Below are 19,688 nucleotides of genomic sequence, written 5' to 3'. Positions count from 1 at the left end.
ATAATTTGATGGCTATACGAACTTATTACAGTTAAAGAGTTTCTAAATATAAAAGATATTTTCTTCTTAACATATTAAAAAGTAGTATCATATAAAATAAAATAGAAAAAGCTCCACAATCCAATATGCCAGTCCTCAACCTTTTCTTAGTGGCACATATAGCTTTTAGGGATTAGATTTATCTGAACTCAATATTTTCTATGCAGGAAACAAATATGTGCGACTGTGAGCCTGTTGGATCAAGCTTATAAGTTGCTTATGTCGTTTTCCTTTTTTGTGAGTTTTAAGCCACCAAATTAAAGTCGTATTTGTCTTAAAATAAGCTCAAAAATAATTAGACCCATTTAACTTAGTTTATCTAAAAAGTTTAATTATGTTCGAAAAACTATAAGCCAAAAAATAAGTTGGACTACCCAACTTATTTTTTCAGCCTTTATGTTCGTAAATAAATTTTAAGCTATAAATGAATCCAAACGGGCTCTCAATAATAAAGTATAATTCGAGCTCATTTAACTTTTTTATAAGTTGTTTTCGCTTTTTTTGAGTGTTTGGACCTATCCTTATCGCTATTTTACGCCTAAAAATAAGCCTAAAAAAATAAAATAAAATAATCTAACTTATTTTTTTGGCTTATAAACTGTTTTTTTTTAAATTCATCCAAACAGGCTCTTCATCAATTTTCTTTGTCTCTGTCAATTCACGTTCCTATCCTTATTTATTTTAACAACACAGGAGGTATCAAGTCTCCCCACCCCCCGCCAACCCCAACCCAACGCACCCCACCAATACAAGCCCCAATAGCTTTGTTCCATTGTTGCAGATACTTTCAAGGTCAAAATGTCATCTCCAAAATTTGAACCAACAGATGACATATTTGATTTTGTGATCAAGAAAGCCAATGGTGTTAAAGGCCTAGTAGACACAGGCCTTGAAACTGTCCCAAATCAATGCATACAACCAAGAGAACAAAGACTAGACAAAAACCAACAAGTTGACAATCAAGAATCAATCCCCACTATTGATTTATCAAATTTTGATGATTTAAATGTCACAAAATCAATTCAAGAAGCAGCAAGCAAGTGGGGTTTCTTCCAAATTATAAATCATGGGATCCCACTTGAAGTTCTTGAAGATTTGAAGGATGCAGGACACAAGTTTTTTGAATTGCCAGCTGAAGAAAAAATTAAGTATTATAAGGAGAATGGTGGTACTGATGAATCTGTGTTGTTGTATTGGAGTGCTATTGGTGATAAAGATGAGAAAGTTTTGGAGTGGAGGGATAGCATAAAACATGGTTGTAATCCTCAAGATGATAGCAATCTTTGGCCTCCTCAAACTAGGTAATTTAATTTTTTTTATTTTCCACTCGGTGTATTTTATAGGTTACATGTTTGAGTCGTTATAATATTTTGAGTCTGCCAACATCATACTCTCTTGGGGTTCGGGCTTCTCTAGAATTCCGCATGAATGTGGGATGCTTGGTACACCAAGCTCCCTTTTTTATCCACCCAATATGTGGTACCTATGTTGGGGCGTGACTAACATTAATTACCTGAAATTAGGTAATTTCTTCTTCTCATATTAACTTGGGGGAATATATTGAAATATTTGGGTTAATTTTAGGGGTATGATCGAAGAATTACAGTAAAGTCAAGAAATTATTTCTTTTTAACGCAAGTTCATTGGTTGTAACAGTAAATTCACTAAGAGCCTGTTTGGAAAGCCACCCAGGTAATTGGAATTGGGTGTAATTACACAAACATACGTGTTTGACTAAATAATTACACAAGCCAGGTGGGACAAAAGTGTAATTGACAAGGTGTAATTACACTCTCCACCTCAGGGAATAAGAAAAAAAAAATTATACCCCGTAATTACAAGGTTACTTTTTAAATTTATTTTTTTACTTTAATTTATTTTTATTTTTAATTTATTTTATTTCTATTATTTTAATTTTTTGATTTTTTTGATTTTTAATATTTTTTTATTTCTATTATTTTAATTTCTTTTTTATTTTTACTTTTTTATTATTTTTATTTTTTAAAATATATTTTTCTTTTTTATATCATTTATTTTTCATTTTCTTTCTTTTCATTCCCAACCTTTTCTTGTGATTCCATGTAATCGTCGTATTTTTTTATTTTTTTATTTTATTCATTTAGCATAACCGTGTTATTATTCTAATATTTGAAACTACATATTAATATATATAAGGAAAGAATGAGTTATTAACAAACTTGACATATAACGTGACGTTATTAAAGTATAATTTATCGTGTGAATGAGGCATAGCAAAATTTATATTTTTCCTTTCTTTTGAATTATTTACTTAAGCTACGTTGGAACTTACTTATGTAATGTTGGAATTTGACATAAAAGTATTATGTTGAACTTTTTCTTTTGGATTTTTAATTTAGGTTATATTTTCAATTTTAAGTTATTTGCTTTCACATTGCATGTTGTTTATTTTTCACTTACATTTGATGGATTTTTTGTGTCAAACATTTGAATAATGTTATGACATTATATTTATTAATATTATTTTTTTGTCAAACATCTAATCCATGACGTTCTCACAAAAAAAGTCTTCTTTTAAGTTTTATAATTAATTAAAATTAAATATTAATTTAAAAAATATATATCAATTATTTTTGTTACAATATTAGTTACAAATATATGATTATTAATTAATATATTTTCAAGAAACAATGTGTTATTAAATAACTAATTTAATATCATTTATAAAGACAATATTTTTTAAATATTAATTTTAAATTTTTTATAATTAAATTTTATTTTTAAATTAAACCGACCGTAATTACACTTATGCAACCAAATGAAGACGCTTGTAATTACAATTTAATTACGTTATGACAAACAAACAATTGTAATTACACTACCGTAATTACTAGGTCAGAATTACTACCCTAGTAATTACACCAATTCCAATTACCAGGTGGCTTTCCAAACAGGCCCTAAATGTATTTTTTTGTCCACGTTAAAGTAATCAAAGATTGCATATTATATATAAGGGAAAAGGGTCAATATACCCCTCTATTTTAGTTTATTAGTCAATTTCGCCTTCCGTTAGCGAAAGTGGTCAAATATACCCCTCCTGTAATGAAGTGTACATTTGTATCCTTACGTGGATGGAAATCCCCTGTTCAGCTAAAATTAACCATTTAATTAAAAATGCCCATGTCCCAAAAGTTGACCCGCCCCGGCCCAAAAAATATAATCAACCCCACCCAAATATACCATCTCTAAAAAATTTCGAGTGTGAGAGCTGTGTATCAGTGACGATGGGTATATATCCTCTGAACTAGGTCGATTTTGTAACGGAAGTCATGGTCATTATCGCATTGTGAACTCTATGCATAGTGGCAGAGCTAAGTAGTCTCCAGGGGTTCATCCGAATCCCCTCAGCGGAAAAATTACACTGCATTTATGAGGTTAAAATTATTTTTGTATGTATATATAGTTGACGTTGAATCCCTTGGCTTCTTCGTATATTTACTTCTTTATACATTTGAATCCCCTAGGCGAAAATCCTAGCTCCGCCACTGTCTATGCATAAGTTTTTGTTTCTCTGAGCTTAATCCTTGCTGCAAGTATACGTGTTCCATCTATTCTTATGATATTATTGTAATTCTATTCCTCAATTTCGTTCCTTGCGAATTACTTAACAACTGAAGTGTTTTTCCAATGTACTAGGCAAGGAAGGATCACTTAGATGAATGATCTGCTATATGGTTTTACTTTTTAGGTGTTTGGCATAATGGCGATTATTATCTCCGTTAAGAAGAAATCTTATTTTTCCAGTACTTGATATGCTTTGCTATGCCACTAGCTCACTACATTCTGCCTCAATGCTCCACTTTTTTTTTCCCTCATGTTTGACTCTGAATGTAAAATCAAGTATTCTGATTGTTGGTTAATCATCTCTGCAACACAACTGCTGAAAAATAACATTGCATATATATCATTTGTTTTTGAAAAAGTTAAACTTGAAAATATAGACTGAGTTTTTAGAATGCGTAGATGCGTATATTTGGTTGGGGCTGGTTATATTTTTTGGGTAGGGGCGGATCAACTTTTGGGGCATGGGTATTTTTAGTTAAATGGTTAATTTTAGCTGTATTGGAGATTACCATCCACTTAAGGGTACAAGTGTGCACTTTATTAACGGAAGAGGTATATTTGACTACTTTCGCTAACGGAGGGTAAAGTTGACTAATAAACTAAAGTAAAGGGGTATATTTGACCCTTTTCCCTATATATAATAGTAAAGGCACTGAAAGGTACTCGGTATGGTGATAAAACTCATCTATCAAGGTGATTTTATTGTTATAAACTTTTTTGTGACTTTTGTATCACAGCGGGTGAAGTTCAGTTACCGACAAAAAGAAGCTACTTTAAGAGGGAAAAAAAATTATAACATTATTACTTATCATAATTAAGTAAAGTTTAGTGACCAGAAATTTACTCTGAAATGTCTTCATTTTGTGCTTTATAAAATTTCTGAATTTTTTGTTCTATAGCTATGGCAGGCGATTATGTGTTTGTCATATGTATATACTTATGCAAACAAACTCACTTGATAGTGTGTATCATTTAAACTCAAAAGTTATAAAGCATATACAACAATATCCGGTGTAGTCCTACAAGTTGGGTATGGGGAGGGTAGGATGTACATAAAGTTGTATTGCATATGTAGGTAAAAATTTATTTTTTATACACATCCATTGAATTTTAACATCCTCAGTGAAATTTCTGATTTTGCTAATGAATTCACAGGAACCAGGTGTTGGAGTTCCAAAAGTGGAGTAAACCACTTGCTAAAAAGTTGCTAGAGGTGCTATTGAAGGGTCTCAATGTCAATGAAATTGATGAATCTTTGGAACCTCTCTTGATGGGAACTATGGCTATCAACATGAACTACTATCCACCATGCCCAAATCCAAGTATCACAATTGGTTGTCGCAGACACTGCGACGTTTCCTGCATCACTCTGCTCCTCCAGGACGACACAGGTGGCCTCTTCGTCCGAGGGACTAAAGGCGATAACTGGATCCACGTAACTCCGATCAAAGGCGCCTTAGCGGTCAACATAGGCGACTCGTTGCAGATCATAAGCAATGATCGATACAAGAGTGTCGAGCATTGCGCGGCGGTCGATTCAAGCAGGGCTCGAATATCCATCCCGCTCTTTGTGAATCCTAGGCTTGACAGTGTCATTGGTCCATTCCCACAAGCGTCGGAAGATGGAGAGAAACCAGTGTATAAACAAGTTCTGTTTTCTGATTATTGGGATTATTTCTTCAGTAAGAGGCCTTCTGGTAAAGCATCACTAGATTTTGCTAGAATCTGATGCTATGTTAGATTAATACCATTTGTTTGTCAAGAGAATAAAGCCGCTAGTACCAAAAATAACTAGTGCAAACCATATTGATGTTCAAGACAAATACAAATTGTAATTTTTCAACATTATGGGTTTGAATTTTGAATCATATCACAATCCGTTGGGTTTACTGTGTATAAACTCCATTTTTTTGCGCGGAGTGCCCTTCTTTTGGGGTGGTCTTTAAATTTTGCCCCTCATATTTGAAATCTTTAAAATTTTAATTCTCGCTAACACCCATAGGTTCCAAGCGAACCACGCGCAACAAAATTTTAAAAAAATTATAAAAATGTTTAATTTATTCTTAGGATCGACATACTTTTGTTAAAGAATTATCATACTTATGCCTTGTGAAATGACTTGGCATAAGTATCTGCTGTCCAGCATAACTTTGATAATTCTTCACAAAGTTATGCCGGTCCGCATAAAAGTTTGCCCATTAAAAGTATGCCCACCGCATAACTTTGTGAAGGAATTATCAAAGTTATTTCGACCCGCATACTTATGCCAAGTCTCGCCCATACAAGGCATAAGTATTCAAGAAAAAATCGTTCTTCACATAATTTTTAACTACATGCCCATCCTAATTAAAATAAATAATCCAAACTTAACAATATTAACACATCCGCCACGATTGACAACCTCATCATGAATTGCATTTGCACAAAGCATCCGTACCATTTCCACCTGCAAAGACAAGAAAGCATGTTTATTCCTGGTCAAAGTAAATCTTAGATAAAGCCAAAGACAATAGTCCTGTAAGTAAGCTAGCTATAGATGGTCACCAAGCACCGAATGCTATCCACAATGTCGAAACTTTAGGTCCTCCACGTGATACACCTAGCAAGCTTCCACAAGAATGATGAATATTTTGAACCACTTTCTTCGGGATAACCTGGTAACAAAACATCTTATGACTTATCACTCAAATATTTATTTCGTTAGACTATTTGATAATTCCTTCACAAAGTTATTTGGGCATACTTTTAATGGGCAAACTTTTTACGCGGATCCCAGATAATCTTTATGAAGGAATTATCAAAGTTACGCCGGACCCGCAAGATACTTATGCAAACTAAGTATCATAACTTTGGTAATTCCTTCACATAAATTTAAACCGCCTTGCGAATTTTTTTTTAAAATTTTAATCGCGTGTGGGTTCGAACTCGAAACCTATGGTTTCAAAAAAATTTAAACATTTCAAATATGAGGCAAAATTTAAAGACCACCTTTAAAGAAGGGCAATTCGCAGAATTTCCCTATAAACTCTTACTATTTCTACTTAGGGCCTGTTAGGCCATGATTTGAAATCGAATTTTGTTTGGACATGTAATTGGTTTTCTCAAGTTATATTTTTTCTCATAAACATGAAACCCCATAATTTGTAAAAACTATTAAAACTTCCCCAACTCTTATACAATCTTATCAAATGAGCAAATCATAGTTCATAAACAAGGTATCGAAATATCCTAAGGCGCTACATTAATAAATTACATATCTCTATATATTCCTTTTATAAATAAATGCTCGCGATTACATGTTATTACAAACTTTCAAATACACATAAATTTACAAAGATCCACTTTCAAAAATCAACAATAGTAGTGACTAGCCATTCTTTAATATAATTCTTCCACATGATACATGCAAACTCTTCACGTCGAGCATGAGTCTTTTTTTACAAAATATAAGAAGATGGGTTTTGTTTTACAAGATATAAACTTATAAATCAAGTTTTACATTAAAAAAATAAATTGAAATCACGATTTGGAATTCCAAATCATACTTTTTGGAGTATTTGAGATTTGAAATCATGATTGGAACTTAAAGTTGAAATTTTGTGCAGATTTCATAAACAAAGGCTGATTTGAAATTAAAATATGAAATTAGCCTCCCAAATTCTATACCCAAACGCCTACTTAGTATATTTTTTGGGAAAACTTCATAATTGCCCATCAAAGACAATCTAATTACCCTTGCCCACCCATCAATCTAAGAGCCCGTTTGGATTGGCTTATTTTTTGGTTTTTTTAGGTGTTTGGTAAAGCAGCTTATAAGCTAAAAAAAATGCTTAGAATAAGTCAAAAAAATAAGTTGGGATGACCCAACTTTTTTTTTTTTTTTTTGCTTGTAAGCTGTTTTTTAGTCAAACTTTATAAGCCACTTTTTTTAAGCTGTACTTTCCTACCCGTTAATTGTTTCTTTCTTCTGTGGGTAATTGCTTCTTTTTTTCTCCTTTTAATTTTCTCATTTTTTTCTTGATTTTTTCTTTTTTCTCCTTTTCTCTACATTTTTTATCAAATCATATTATTCTTTTTTTTTTCCCACCATAATCTGCTTCCATACATAACTTTGGCTTAGTCCTCTATGATACCAACTCAGTATATATCATATAATGACACAGTATTGTCGAGTGCAGATTCATTCTTTCAAGAAAACATTCATCAATTCTTACGATACCCACATTTTATATATATCATATACTGTCAGGGTATCACAGAAGACTGGTTCATTGCTTAAAAAAAAGAGTTTAGTCCTCCATAATACCAACCTAATATATATCATATACTCACGAGGTATCCTTTAAGAAAAACACGCTCTTCATTCCTCTATGATATCACATAGTTATGATATACTGACATGGTATCGTATACATTTTTTGCGCGGATTGTACTTTTTTTGGGGTGGTCTTTAAATTTCGCCCTCAAATTGGTGTCTTTAAGTTTTGCCTTTCTTGAAAAAAATAGTCGAAAATACGAGGTTCGGGTTCGAACTCCCGTTCGAGATAAAAATAAAAATAATTTCGCAATACGCAAGGCTTTGAGAAAAGTACGTCTTATCTCGCATAGGTTGCGCTTAAGCATAACTAAAGTTTGCCTTATAAGGTTACCTTATAAGACAAACTATGCTGGATCCGGCATAACTTTAATTATGCCGTAATATAACTTATGTTGTCTCCGACGGGGTTACAAGATAACGAAAAGTTTGCGCTATAAAGGCAATCCGTCAAATTCACAGCCTTCTAGTTATGTCTTAAAGAACCTACGCGCATAAGACATACTTTTCCGTGCTTCGCTTGCGATTTTTTTTTTTTTTTTTTTTTAAAATTTTATCTTGAGGAGTTCGAACCTTTTAACCCAGGTGAAGGGCGACAGAATTAAAGACCAGCAATTTGAGGGGTAAAAATTAAAGACCACCCTGAATAAGGGGCATTCTTGCGAATTGCCCTATCATAGAGGACATGTTCATTTTTTTCAACAAAAAAAAAAAAAAAAAAAAATGAAAAACGGAGTGGAGTTTAAGCTAAATTTTGGGCAAGGGGGCCCAAGGCCTTTGTTGTATCTTGGACCACTTAGGCTTTTGCTGACCAGCCCAGTTTCTACTGTTCCTTCTTTCTTTTGGTTTTTGCTTTTAATTTTCCCTTTCCTCTTATGTTTTGTTTTTATTAAGGTAACATAATAATAATGATGATGGAAACAAATCAATGATAACCATGAAATAAACAAAAACAATAATACAAATATAATAAATAACATGAGGTGAAATGATAGTAAAGAGTGATGGTAACAAAATAAATGACTTATGTAGTTCTAGTAATATTCTTTCCATATATTTTAATTTATGTGTCTTATTTTTCTTACCGTTAAAAATAGTCATTTTTATATTTAATAATACATTAATTTTAATATTTTATATAGTATGTTTAAGACTATAAAATTTAAAAATTATTTTTATTTTATTATGTACATATTTAATTTAAAACCATAATATTTAAAAATTTAAATTATGTCTACAGTTAAATTAAGATACATAAAATGAAATAACGAACAAATAATGTGATGATAGAAATGAAAGCAAAATTCAAATGTAAAATAATAAAAGGAAATAGTCCGGGTTAGGAGGGACAAAATTAACACCTTGTGATGGGGAATGATGAGAGAGACGACACCATTTGACTTTATGTGTTGGTGAAATCATATTGTAAAAGAAATTAATAAGATATTAAAAAATTTAGAAAAACAATGTTCATTAGTTGTTGTTTTTACTTACTTTTGTTGTATTGGTGTGGACTGTTGTGTCACATGAGAACAGTAACCTATGGCCTAAATCCAAGCCAATCACGTGAATCCTTACTATACTCTCACGTGCTTCTTACTCTTTTTTTTTTTTTTTCTGTTTTTCTACGGTACCCGATACGTGAATTGGAACCTGATTAAATTAAGATTCAAGTCGAGAAATTTCACATTGGGAGAAAACGCTCCCTAACAAGCCGATTCTGTATCTAGGGAGATTTAAATTCGAGACTTCTGATTAAAAATGAAGAAGTACTTACCACTCACTGCTCTTGTTGAGATTCAATTAATTTAATTTCGTCTCAAAAATTTCATTTAGGGCAAAGCACTTTATATCAAAAATCGATATCCCCAGCAAGAGCGGATGTACCTTTACTATATGTGTTTGACAGAATACAATTGCTTTAATTTAAACTCTGTATGTGTCTTTAAAACTTCATTTAATATACATATAAATTATAAATGTAGAACCCTAACCTCAAAATGTAGAACCCTATCCTCAAGTGTTCTGAATTCATAACTCATAAATTGCATACCCTAAATCCGACTTGAATTTTTTATACTAGAAGCAGAAACCACTGATTAAAATAGAGAAATTATATTTACCACCACACCGTAATCTTTGATTCTAGTAATTTCTACTGATGATACCCATGCATAGTTGCGCCCTTTTGGTTAGTCATTTGAAGGAGTAAATATTTTTTAACAGAAATTTCGTAATCTCAAACAATTACTATAATTTTTAGAATAGTTGATTAAAACACGAAAATTTTGTGTTCATATTTTTATTTGTCTTTTGATAAACAGTTAGATAGTCTGTGACCATATAAAGAAAAAGTGGGCGGAAAAGTAAAATTTCGGTGGGTCGGCTCGTACAAAATAAAAGAGAAAAAATTCATCTTTCAATATTATATTAATGCTAAATTTATCTTTAAATATTTTGGTTGTCCAATTAAAAAAATGTCCTATCTAAAAAATGAGGTAATAAAAAAAGTAGATAGAACCACTGTTTATTTCATTTGTATTAAAAGCGTCTTAAATATACCTCAGTCCGAAAACGTTGAAAATTTGGACCTTTTAATATAATATAGAAATTAATGTGGTGTAAGCACTCGATACAAATAAGTATTTATCGTATTAATATCTCGATATGCAATGTGTTAACTCATTTTTCGAGTCAGAACAATACTTTTTCTTCTAATCATGGAGTAATTAAGGAATTAAAAAATAAACACAAAATACTTTAGGAATAATTATAGAAATCATATGATTTAAAGTGTGGTATTGAGGGGGAAAAAAAATAAGTCAACAGTTTTAGCTAAAGCCATTGAGGAAAAAACAAATAAGTCGAGACATTATGACTCTTTTCAAATAATCATGCAAGAAAAACAATATAAAACTAAACAGAGTCTATAAAATAATTCGAACTACTTAATTAGGTAATGATAGAAATTAATAACTTCTATAAGTCAAGCTTGAAACTTTGACAAGATATAAATCAGATTCACACTGTATTGAGATTCTCAGGATAGAGTCATGTTTAATTTTATTGTGAATCATTCGATATTAATTCTTATTTTTTGAGGTATTTTTTTCATATCTTATTTAGACGCTCCACAAATACAAATAGTAATCAATTACTCCCTCCGTTCACTTTTATTTGTCCAGTATTTCAAAAATATATTTTCCTTTTTACTTATCACTTTTAGCATACTAAGACAAGACAATTTCTTTTTTTCCGTTTTACCCATAGTATTAAATACTCACTTCAAATCATTTTTCAAATCAATAAAAATATGCACCAATTAATATGGGTATATTGGTAAATTATGCACTTCATTTATTATTTTTTAAAAGGTGTGCATAGTCAAAAGTGGACAAGTAAAAGTGAACGGGAGGAGTACTTTCAAAGACCTAAGACCCCAAAAAAAATTCTTTTAAAGACCCGAGACTTGCAAGTATAACAAAAAAAATAAAAAAAAAGTTCATTTGGTGTATGTATCACTCAATTCTTGTTGTATTATATTAGAATTATAAAAAAAAAAAAATTGGAATGTAAAAATCACTTAATTTTATCTTGTATTGTAAAATCACTAAATTAATTTTTGTAATTACAAAGTCACTCAATGTCATCGAGAATATGTAGAACCATTCCGAGATACGATTTTGCTCCCTGATTTCTTGGTACTACTATGAGATTCTTACTCAGCTTACTTTCGGCTTAGAAGCATGACATGAGAATAAGAAGCACTTTGAAACTCTAAGGCAATGAATGTTTTAGGGCGGTCAACGTTTTTGGAGCCTTCAGTCGTGACAGTGTCTTTTGGCATCGTTAGAGGCTTAGAGCCATGTGAAGCTTCACTTTCTTTAGCAGTCATGTGATGATTAAGCTAGGCAAACCAGTAATATAGCTCGGGTGATAATGCAAATGCTTGGTAAGCATGGTAGCCCCCTCGACATGCTCTTTGGACAAGCAATCAGAAAGTTAATAAGGATCGGAATGAAATATCGTATTATGTATCACATAAAGTCGTTAATAGGAAAAATATAAGACATTTTATAAGATACCTCAACAAAACTGAGTGATCTTTTATTTAACAAGAATAAATGGTTTTTTATATACTTAAACAAATTTTAATAATATCTTTTTACAAAAAAATATTTAATAAATTTAATACAATAAGATAAATGTTGAATGATCATATGTAAATATGTAAATTGCCCTTAATTTTTATCATGCTGATTCCCATTTTCAGTGTACCAATATTCAGTTAATTTACGTGAGATTACTTAATACTTCAGTAAAGAAATCAGTAAAGTACTTTACAAGGAAAAGAAAAGAAAAAAAAAAAACTACATGTCTCACCTTTAACTCCTACCATTGCGGCAAAAGAAACCTCATTTATGAGTGTAAATTAACCTCATTTATGAGTGTAAATATATCATTTTTGTTTCATTTTCCAGATGTCAAATTCTCATATTTACAAAATCTAATCATCTCATAATATCTATTTTTGTATTAAAAATTAGTAATAACATATAAAAATATCGACTGAGCATTCAATCTCAGAAAATGGTAATTTTAGATCAAAAGTTTTGAACAATCACGAATAATTTAGGTCTGTTATTGAATGAGATAGTAAGTACCGTTTCATGTTAACCAAAAATATTAAATTTAAACTTCAGGAATGAAGTTATAATCGCAGGAAACGATATTCCGAAGCGAGCTTGAATCCGAAATAATCTAAGGTCAAAGTTAGTGATTGAATGATAAATCAACAAAAAGAAGTGAACACTATGCATTAGTTTGAAATAGCAATAACATACAAAGACAATGAGTGAGCACTAAACTTAGAAAGCGTCAATTCTAATTAAAGGCTTTGAAAAATCATAATTCAAAAATTATGTGTTCTCTATTAGATGGGATAGTAAGCATACATTATCGTTAATCATAGACTTTTGGGTTCAAGCTTGGAAATATGGCTTCCTTTGGTAAGAATAGCTTTAATCTCAAGCGAACTTTGCGACTTATCAGAGTCCTAAAATTGATACTGAACTTCGAATAGAAAATCAATAAAAAATTCCTCCGTTCAATTTATGTGATAGTTTTCACTTTTCGAAAATTAATTTGATTAAATTTTAAAGTTAAATTGGATTATATTAACTCAATATTTTAATATAAAATTGATATATTTGAAAAATGCATGAAAAGTACAATAAGTCGTAACTTCTATCATATCAATTTGGTAAAAAAAAATACATCATGCAATTTGAATTTTGAGAATAAAAAAATATCACATAAATTGAGACGGATGGAGTACGCACTCTGCGTTAGTTTGTTGTAGCTTGTTCTATTGGATACCGGTGGAAAATCAATTTAAAAAAAAAAAAAAAAAAAAGTGAGCATTATGCATTAGTTTGTTGTACCTTATACTATAATAATAATAATAATACTTGTACAAGCCATATGCCAAATAAATATTGGATTTTTCACCATAGATTCAGGTTATAGGATGAGAAAGGGACCTACTCTTTCCCTTAATTGGAACAAAAAGCTTAATCCTTCTAAACTGAGCCCTCAACAAATCTTCACAAAACCTGAAAGCAATTTGTAGAAAAAAGCACAAAAAAAAAAAAGTTCCCATTTTTTCATTTTTCCGTTGATGTCTGATAGCTGTAACTCTCGTCATTTTTCATGGCTAATGAAATCTTGTTTTCCCAATACACAAGACCCACCACCCCACCAGCCTATCCCCACCATGTTAACCACCACTATTTCTTCACTACCAGATGAACTTCTTATTGAATGTTTATCAAGAGTTACTCATTCTTCACTTCCTTCATTGCCTTTAGTTTGTTCTCGTTGGTCTCACCTTCTTGATTCACCTACTTTTCACCTTCTCCGTCACCGGAATAACCTTTTACAACTTACCCTTTTCGCCTTTTCGATTTCTAACGGAACTCTTTTAACCGCTAGTTACAACATATCCAGTGTAATCCCACGAATAAGGTCTGAGGAGGGTAGACTGGACGCGCTTACATCTAATTTGGGAGTTAGAGAGACTGTTTTCGATATACCCTCTGCTAGTGTCAGATTGAACAATACTTACAACAACAACAACCCCAATGTAGGAGAGGGTAGAGCGTACGTAGATTCGACCCCCATCTTGGGAGATACAGAAGTTGTTTCCGATAGATACTCAGCTAGATTGAACAACAATTATAACAACAACAACAACATACCGAGTGTAATCAGACGAATGGGATTTGGTGAGGGCAGAGAGACTCTTTCTGATAGATCCTCGGCTAGATTGAACAATAATTACAACAACATACCGAGTTTAATTTCAAGAATGGGGTTTGCGGAGGGTAGAGAGACTGTTTCCGATAGATACTCAGCTAAATTAAACAATAATTCCACATGGAAAATTTGTTCTTTTGAACAACATGGGTCTTTATATTCTTTGTTTTCACATTTTCGTTTATCAGCAATTGGTCGGAAAATCTACGTTATCGGTCGGACAGCTATGTTAAGATGTGACACGTGGACAGGTAGTGTTGTTCCATTACAAGGGCCTGTTTTTCCTAGGAAGAAATTTGCTGTTGCTGTTGTATGTGGGAAAATATATGTTGCTGGAGGTTGTACGGCGGTGGAGGAGTATGATCCAATGAGTGACACGTGGCGCGTGGTGGCTAACGCGCCGAGGAAAAGGTATGGGTGTGTTGGCGCGTCGGTCGATGGTGTGTTTTATATCATTGGTGGACTCAAGCTCAGCGGCGCGTCGGGAAATGATGTAATATTTTTAAGATTCTTTTTCTACTTGCTTTCTCTTATTTGTTTTATTGTCTTTTTTTGTGTTCCTTTTATTTGTCCTTCTAAAAAATGCTGGTTACTATATTTAATTTTGCTCATTCCAGTATCCTCTAATTAAATAGAGGTATGTTTATTTAATTCTGGAAAAATATTTTACACCGCTGAACTAGTTTCTTAGGGCTCATTTGATCATGAAAATGTGAAATTTGAAAAAATTAAGTTTTTGTTTTCAAAAGTGAAAAATGATACAAATACTTAATTTTTGGAATTTGGAATGGAAAAAGGTGAAAACAACCTTTTGATGTTTTTTAAATTCCGCAAAAATTCGGAATTCAAATTCAAGTTGAATTTTGAAATTTTTCGAAATTTTATGGATAAATATGATTTCCAAAATTCAACTCCGTAAAAAAAATAGTCTTGGCCAAACGGCCACTCAGAAAAGTGTCTAGCAGACTCAAGTTAATTCTTGTATTCACTCAAAAATATTATCGTAGTACTCCCTCTATCTCAATTTATGTGGCATTTTTCGGTTTTTGAGATTCAAACTGCATGAACTTGTAATTTTTCATCAAATTGATATGAGAAAAGTTGTAGCTTACAGTACTTTTCATATAATTTTTAAATATATAAATTTAAATCTTAAAATATTGAGTTAATCTAACTCAATTTAACTTCAAAATTTAGTCAATTTGACTCTCGAAAAACGAAAAATGCTTCATAAATTGGGACGGAGGGAGTAATATTTTAATTCCTCACTATTATTATTTTGCCAGGTAGTAATAGTTTTATTATTGTAATTTTATGTTGTTTCCCAACAGCTGGTGGCGCGTGGAACCCGTGCATCGGATGCAGCCCATGTATACGCTAGCTCAATGGATTTATACGATGCTGTTAATGGTGTTTGGTTACGCAGCCGATCCGTTCCTGGAGGCGGCTGCGTGGTGGCAGCATGTGCTGCTGCCGGAGAAATATACATACTTTCCAGCCATGCAGTGGAGCTATCATTCTGGAAATTTAACGGGTCACGAAAATGTACCCGTTTTGGTGAATGGTGTAGGATAAAATCGCCACCATTGCCGGCGCAAGTTAGATTAGACAGTACTGTGAGATTTAGTTGTGTTGGGATTGGAGAGACAGTGATGTTAGTACAAGTAAATGGTTGTATTGATGATTTGTTAAGGCGAAGTGGGAGAATAGAGAGAGGGATGAAGGAAGGGTTGGTGTTGGTTTATGATTGTGTCGTTGGTGAATGGAGCAGAGTTGCTGATTTGCCAGGGGTGATTCGCCGATCTGCTTGTGTCTGTGTTGAGTGCTAATTTATCATTTGTAATTGATCCCATTCACATTGTTGTATGTTATTCTTTGGAAACAATTATCTTTTCTTTTGGGGCGGCACAATAAAATTGGTGGCCTAAAGCTAAATCATTAAAGAAACTTTAAACTTATTTCATAATATGGTCACCGAGATGTACCCGATTTGGTGAATGGTGTGCGGTGAGATTTAGTTGTGTTGAGATTGGAGAAAACATGTTGTTAGTACAAGTAAATGGTTGTATTGATGACTTGTTAAGGAGGAGTGGGAGAGCAGAGAGGGGGATGAAGGAGGGGTTGGTGTTGGTTTATGATTGTGTTGCTGGAGAATGGAGCAGAGCTGCTGATTTGCCGATTTGCCTGTGTCAGTGTTGAGTGCTAATTTATCATTTGTAAGTGATCACATTCACATTGTCGTATGTTATATTCCCTGAAAAGTTGTCTTTTCTTTCGAGGGTGGTTCAATAAAATTGGTGGCCTAAATCCTACTCATAAAAGAAGCTGTAAACTTATTTTGTAATATTCATATACGACACGACGAGCAACATGTGGCGCGTGGTGGCTAACGCGCCGAGGAAGAGGTATGGTTCAGTCTTATCATTTTGGAAGTTTAATGGGTCACGAAAATGTACCCGATTTAGTTGTGTCGGGATTGGAGAGAAGGTGGTGTTAGTATAAGTAATTGGTTGCACTGATGATTTGTTATGGCGAAGTGGGAGAATAGAGAGGGATGAAGGAAGAAGGGTTGGTGTTGGTTTATGATTGTGTCGCTGGTGAATTGAGCAGAGCTACCCATTTGCCGGAAGTGATTCGCCGGTCTACCTGTGTCTGTGTTGAGTGCTAATTGATCATTTGTAATTGATGCCATTCACATTTTTGTATGTTGTTTTTTGAAAGAAATATCTTTTCTTCAGAAAACGGCTCAATAAAATTGGTAGCCTAGAGTCATATCATCAAAACGGCTTTAAACTTATTTCGTAATATTCATATACGACCTGAGGAGTGCGGCCGGAGAAATTTATATACTTTCCAGCCACACAGTGGAGCTGTGATTTTGGAAATTTAACGGGTCACGGAGATGTAGCCGATTCGGTAAATGGTTTGTTGTGTTGAGATTAGTACATTCAAAAGGAAATGGATGGTTAAATATTATTACTGGTATACAAAATCAAATTCGCGACAAAAATATGTGTAGTTGACATCAAATTAATGATTCATCTTCTTTATTTTTTTCCATGGTAAAAGAAAGAAATTCCGGTAATCACTATTTTCAAAAATATGATACAGTACATTTTATATTTCCAAAAATGTTGGTTAAAATGGCTTATAAAGATCTACTATTTTTTTTTTTTTCAGGAGATGCGTTTGTGCCAAACACAAGTGTCTATCTGATTATTTCAACTAGAGCCAACTTTAGAGGGCTATCTATATATTTAGCCAATTCTAAAATTTAACTGGGCAGTCCTAAATTACTTGACAAACTTCAGGCATGACAATGCCAAACTTCATGACTGAAATCATTTTCAGTTCATTTCACATAAATTTCTTACTTAATCACGGCTAATTTATTTATGTTTTCACCTCACTAAATTTTGTTATGATAATCAGGACAGTGATGTGTTGGTAGAAGAGGCACACATTACACGGAGATGGCTTGAATGAAGAAAGAAACAGGGCTGTAGTATTGGGGGAGTTCGAGCATTCTGAGAGTCGTACGAATTTTGGGTATTGTAGGAGAATAAGGACTACGAAGGTCAAGGGAGCCATTCGGAAGATGAGGAGGAGAAGAGCGATCGGGCTAGACGAGATACCGGTGGATTTTTGGAAGGGCACGGGCGAGGCGGCATTGAGTGGTTGTCTGGGCTTTTCAATGTCATTTTGAGGACGGCTAAGATGACAGAAGAATGGAGGTGGAGTACAATGGTTCCGTTGTACAAGAATAAGGGTGATATTCAGAGTTGTAATAACTATAGGGGTATGCTATGAAAGTTTGGAAGAGAGTGGTTGCGATAAGGATGAAGAGGGGTGTGTCTATCTTTGAAAATCAATTTGGATACATGCCGGGGCAATCAACTACAGAAACTATTCACCTTGTACGGAGATTGTTAGAGTTGTATAGGGATAGAAAGAGAGATGTATCCATGGTGTTCATTGACTTGGAGAAGGCATATGATAAAGTCCCTAAAGAGGTCGTTTGGAGTCTAAAGGTGTACATGTGGTTTATATTAGGGCTATTAAGGACATGTATGATGGAACCAAGACCCAGGTTAGAACGGGGGGGGGGCGATTTAGAGCACTTCCCGGTTATGATGGGGTTGCACCTGGGATCAACCCTTAGCCCGTTCCTATTTGCCTTAGTGATGGATGAATTGACACGACATATTCAAGGGGAGGTCGGGGTGTATGCTATTCGCAGCCGACATAGTTCTGATTGACGAGTCATGTGATGGAGTAAATTATAGGTTAGAAGTTTGGCAACAGACCCTGGAGTCTAAAGGTTTCATGTTAAGCAGGACTAAGACAGAGTATCTAGAGTGCAAGTTTATTGGCGTGAGAAAGAGACAGCGGTGGTAGTGAAGCTCGATGCACAAGTCCTATCTAAGAAAGATAGTTTCAAGTATCTTGGGTCTATAATCCAAGGAGACGGAGAGTTTGAGAATGATGTTACGGGGTGAAATGGAGGCTCGCATCCGCAGTAGATCGTGCGATAAGAATGTGTCACCAAGACTTAAAGGTAAATTCTACAGAGTGGTGGTTAGACCGACTTTGTTGTATGGTGCAGAGTGTTGGCCAGTCAAGAGCACTCGCGTCCAGAAGATGAGTGTAGCGGAGATTAAGATGCTCAGGTGGATGTGTGGGTGTATATTAGGATGGATATGGTTAGGAATGAATGTTATACTGGGTAAGGAGGAAGTGGCTCCTGTGGCAAACAAGATGAAGGAAGTGAGATTGAGATGGTTCGAGCATGTGAAGAGGAGGTGTGTGCATGCGATAGTAAGGAGGTGTGAGAGGTTGGCTATAACAGAAGTTAGGAGAGGTAGAGGTAGACTGAAGAAGAACTGGGGGAGGTAATTAGGCAAGACATGACACATCTCCAGCTTACTGAGGACATGACCCTAGATAGGAAAGTGTGGAGGTCGAGGATAATAGGTTAGTAGGTAGTCGAGTATTCTCTTAAATAGTACTCCCTCCGTCCCATAATAAGTGTCACCTTAGCTAAAAACACGCATGTTAAGAAACCAATAATGCAATGTGAAGTTTATCAAATTACCCTACATAATAAAAATAAATTACTTTTACCTTTTGAGTAGAGCATGCACAAGAAGTAAATCTTTTGACATTGGGAATCCAACAATACCAAGTTACTATGTGGCTTTTCCAATCATCATTTAGATGTTACTTTATTGTCTAAGGGTAGAATTGAAAAAAACTAGTCAATTTATGTCTTGGTTTCCTAAGGTGACACTTATTATGGGACAAAAATTTTTGGCTAAGGTGACACTTATTATGAGACGGAGGGAGTATTAGTTAGTAATCCTATTGTTTTTTTTTTCTCAAGGTGTACTACTATTTGTCTCTTATTTTGCTT

General features: G+C 33.5%; 2 protein-coding genes across 2 annotated transcripts; both read left to right on the top strand.

The window, feature by feature from the left end:
- Nucleotides 1-756: 756 nt before the first annotated feature.
- On the top strand, nucleotides 757-5,531 carry LOC132065603 (bi-functional coumaroyl CoA and feruloyl CoA ortho-hydroxylase F6H2-2-1-like). The gene is made up of 2 exons (XM_059459065.1): nucleotides 757-1,340; nucleotides 4,798-5,531. Exons 1-2 carry the CDS (start codon nucleotides 838-840, stop codon nucleotides 5,369-5,371), a joined length of 1,077 nt encoding a protein of 358 aa, XP_059315048.1. The 5' UTR covers nucleotides 757-837; the 3' UTR covers nucleotides 5,372-5,531.
- A 7,949-nt stretch (nucleotides 5,532-13,480) lies between these two features.
- On the top strand, nucleotides 13,481-16,233 carry LOC132065602 (F-box/kelch-repeat protein At5g26960). The gene is made up of 2 exons (XM_059459064.1): nucleotides 13,481-14,768; nucleotides 15,607-16,233. Exons 1-2 carry the CDS (start codon nucleotides 13,638-13,640, stop codon nucleotides 16,102-16,104), a joined length of 1,629 nt encoding a protein of 542 aa, XP_059315047.1. The 5' UTR covers nucleotides 13,481-13,637; the 3' UTR covers nucleotides 16,105-16,233.
- The last annotated feature ends 3,455 nt before the right edge of the window (nucleotides 16,234-19,688 follow it).

The sequence above is a fragment of the Lycium ferocissimum genome, chromosome 7 (genome assembly GCF_029784015.1).
Source record: "Lycium ferocissimum isolate CSIRO_LF1 chromosome 7, AGI_CSIRO_Lferr_CH_V1, whole genome shotgun sequence".
In the NCBI taxonomy this organism is placed as follows: Eukaryota; Viridiplantae; Streptophyta; class Magnoliopsida; order Solanales; family Solanaceae; genus Lycium; species Lycium ferocissimum.
Note: the sequence above shows the minus strand (reverse complement) of the source record. Positions and strands in the feature narration are given on the sequence as shown.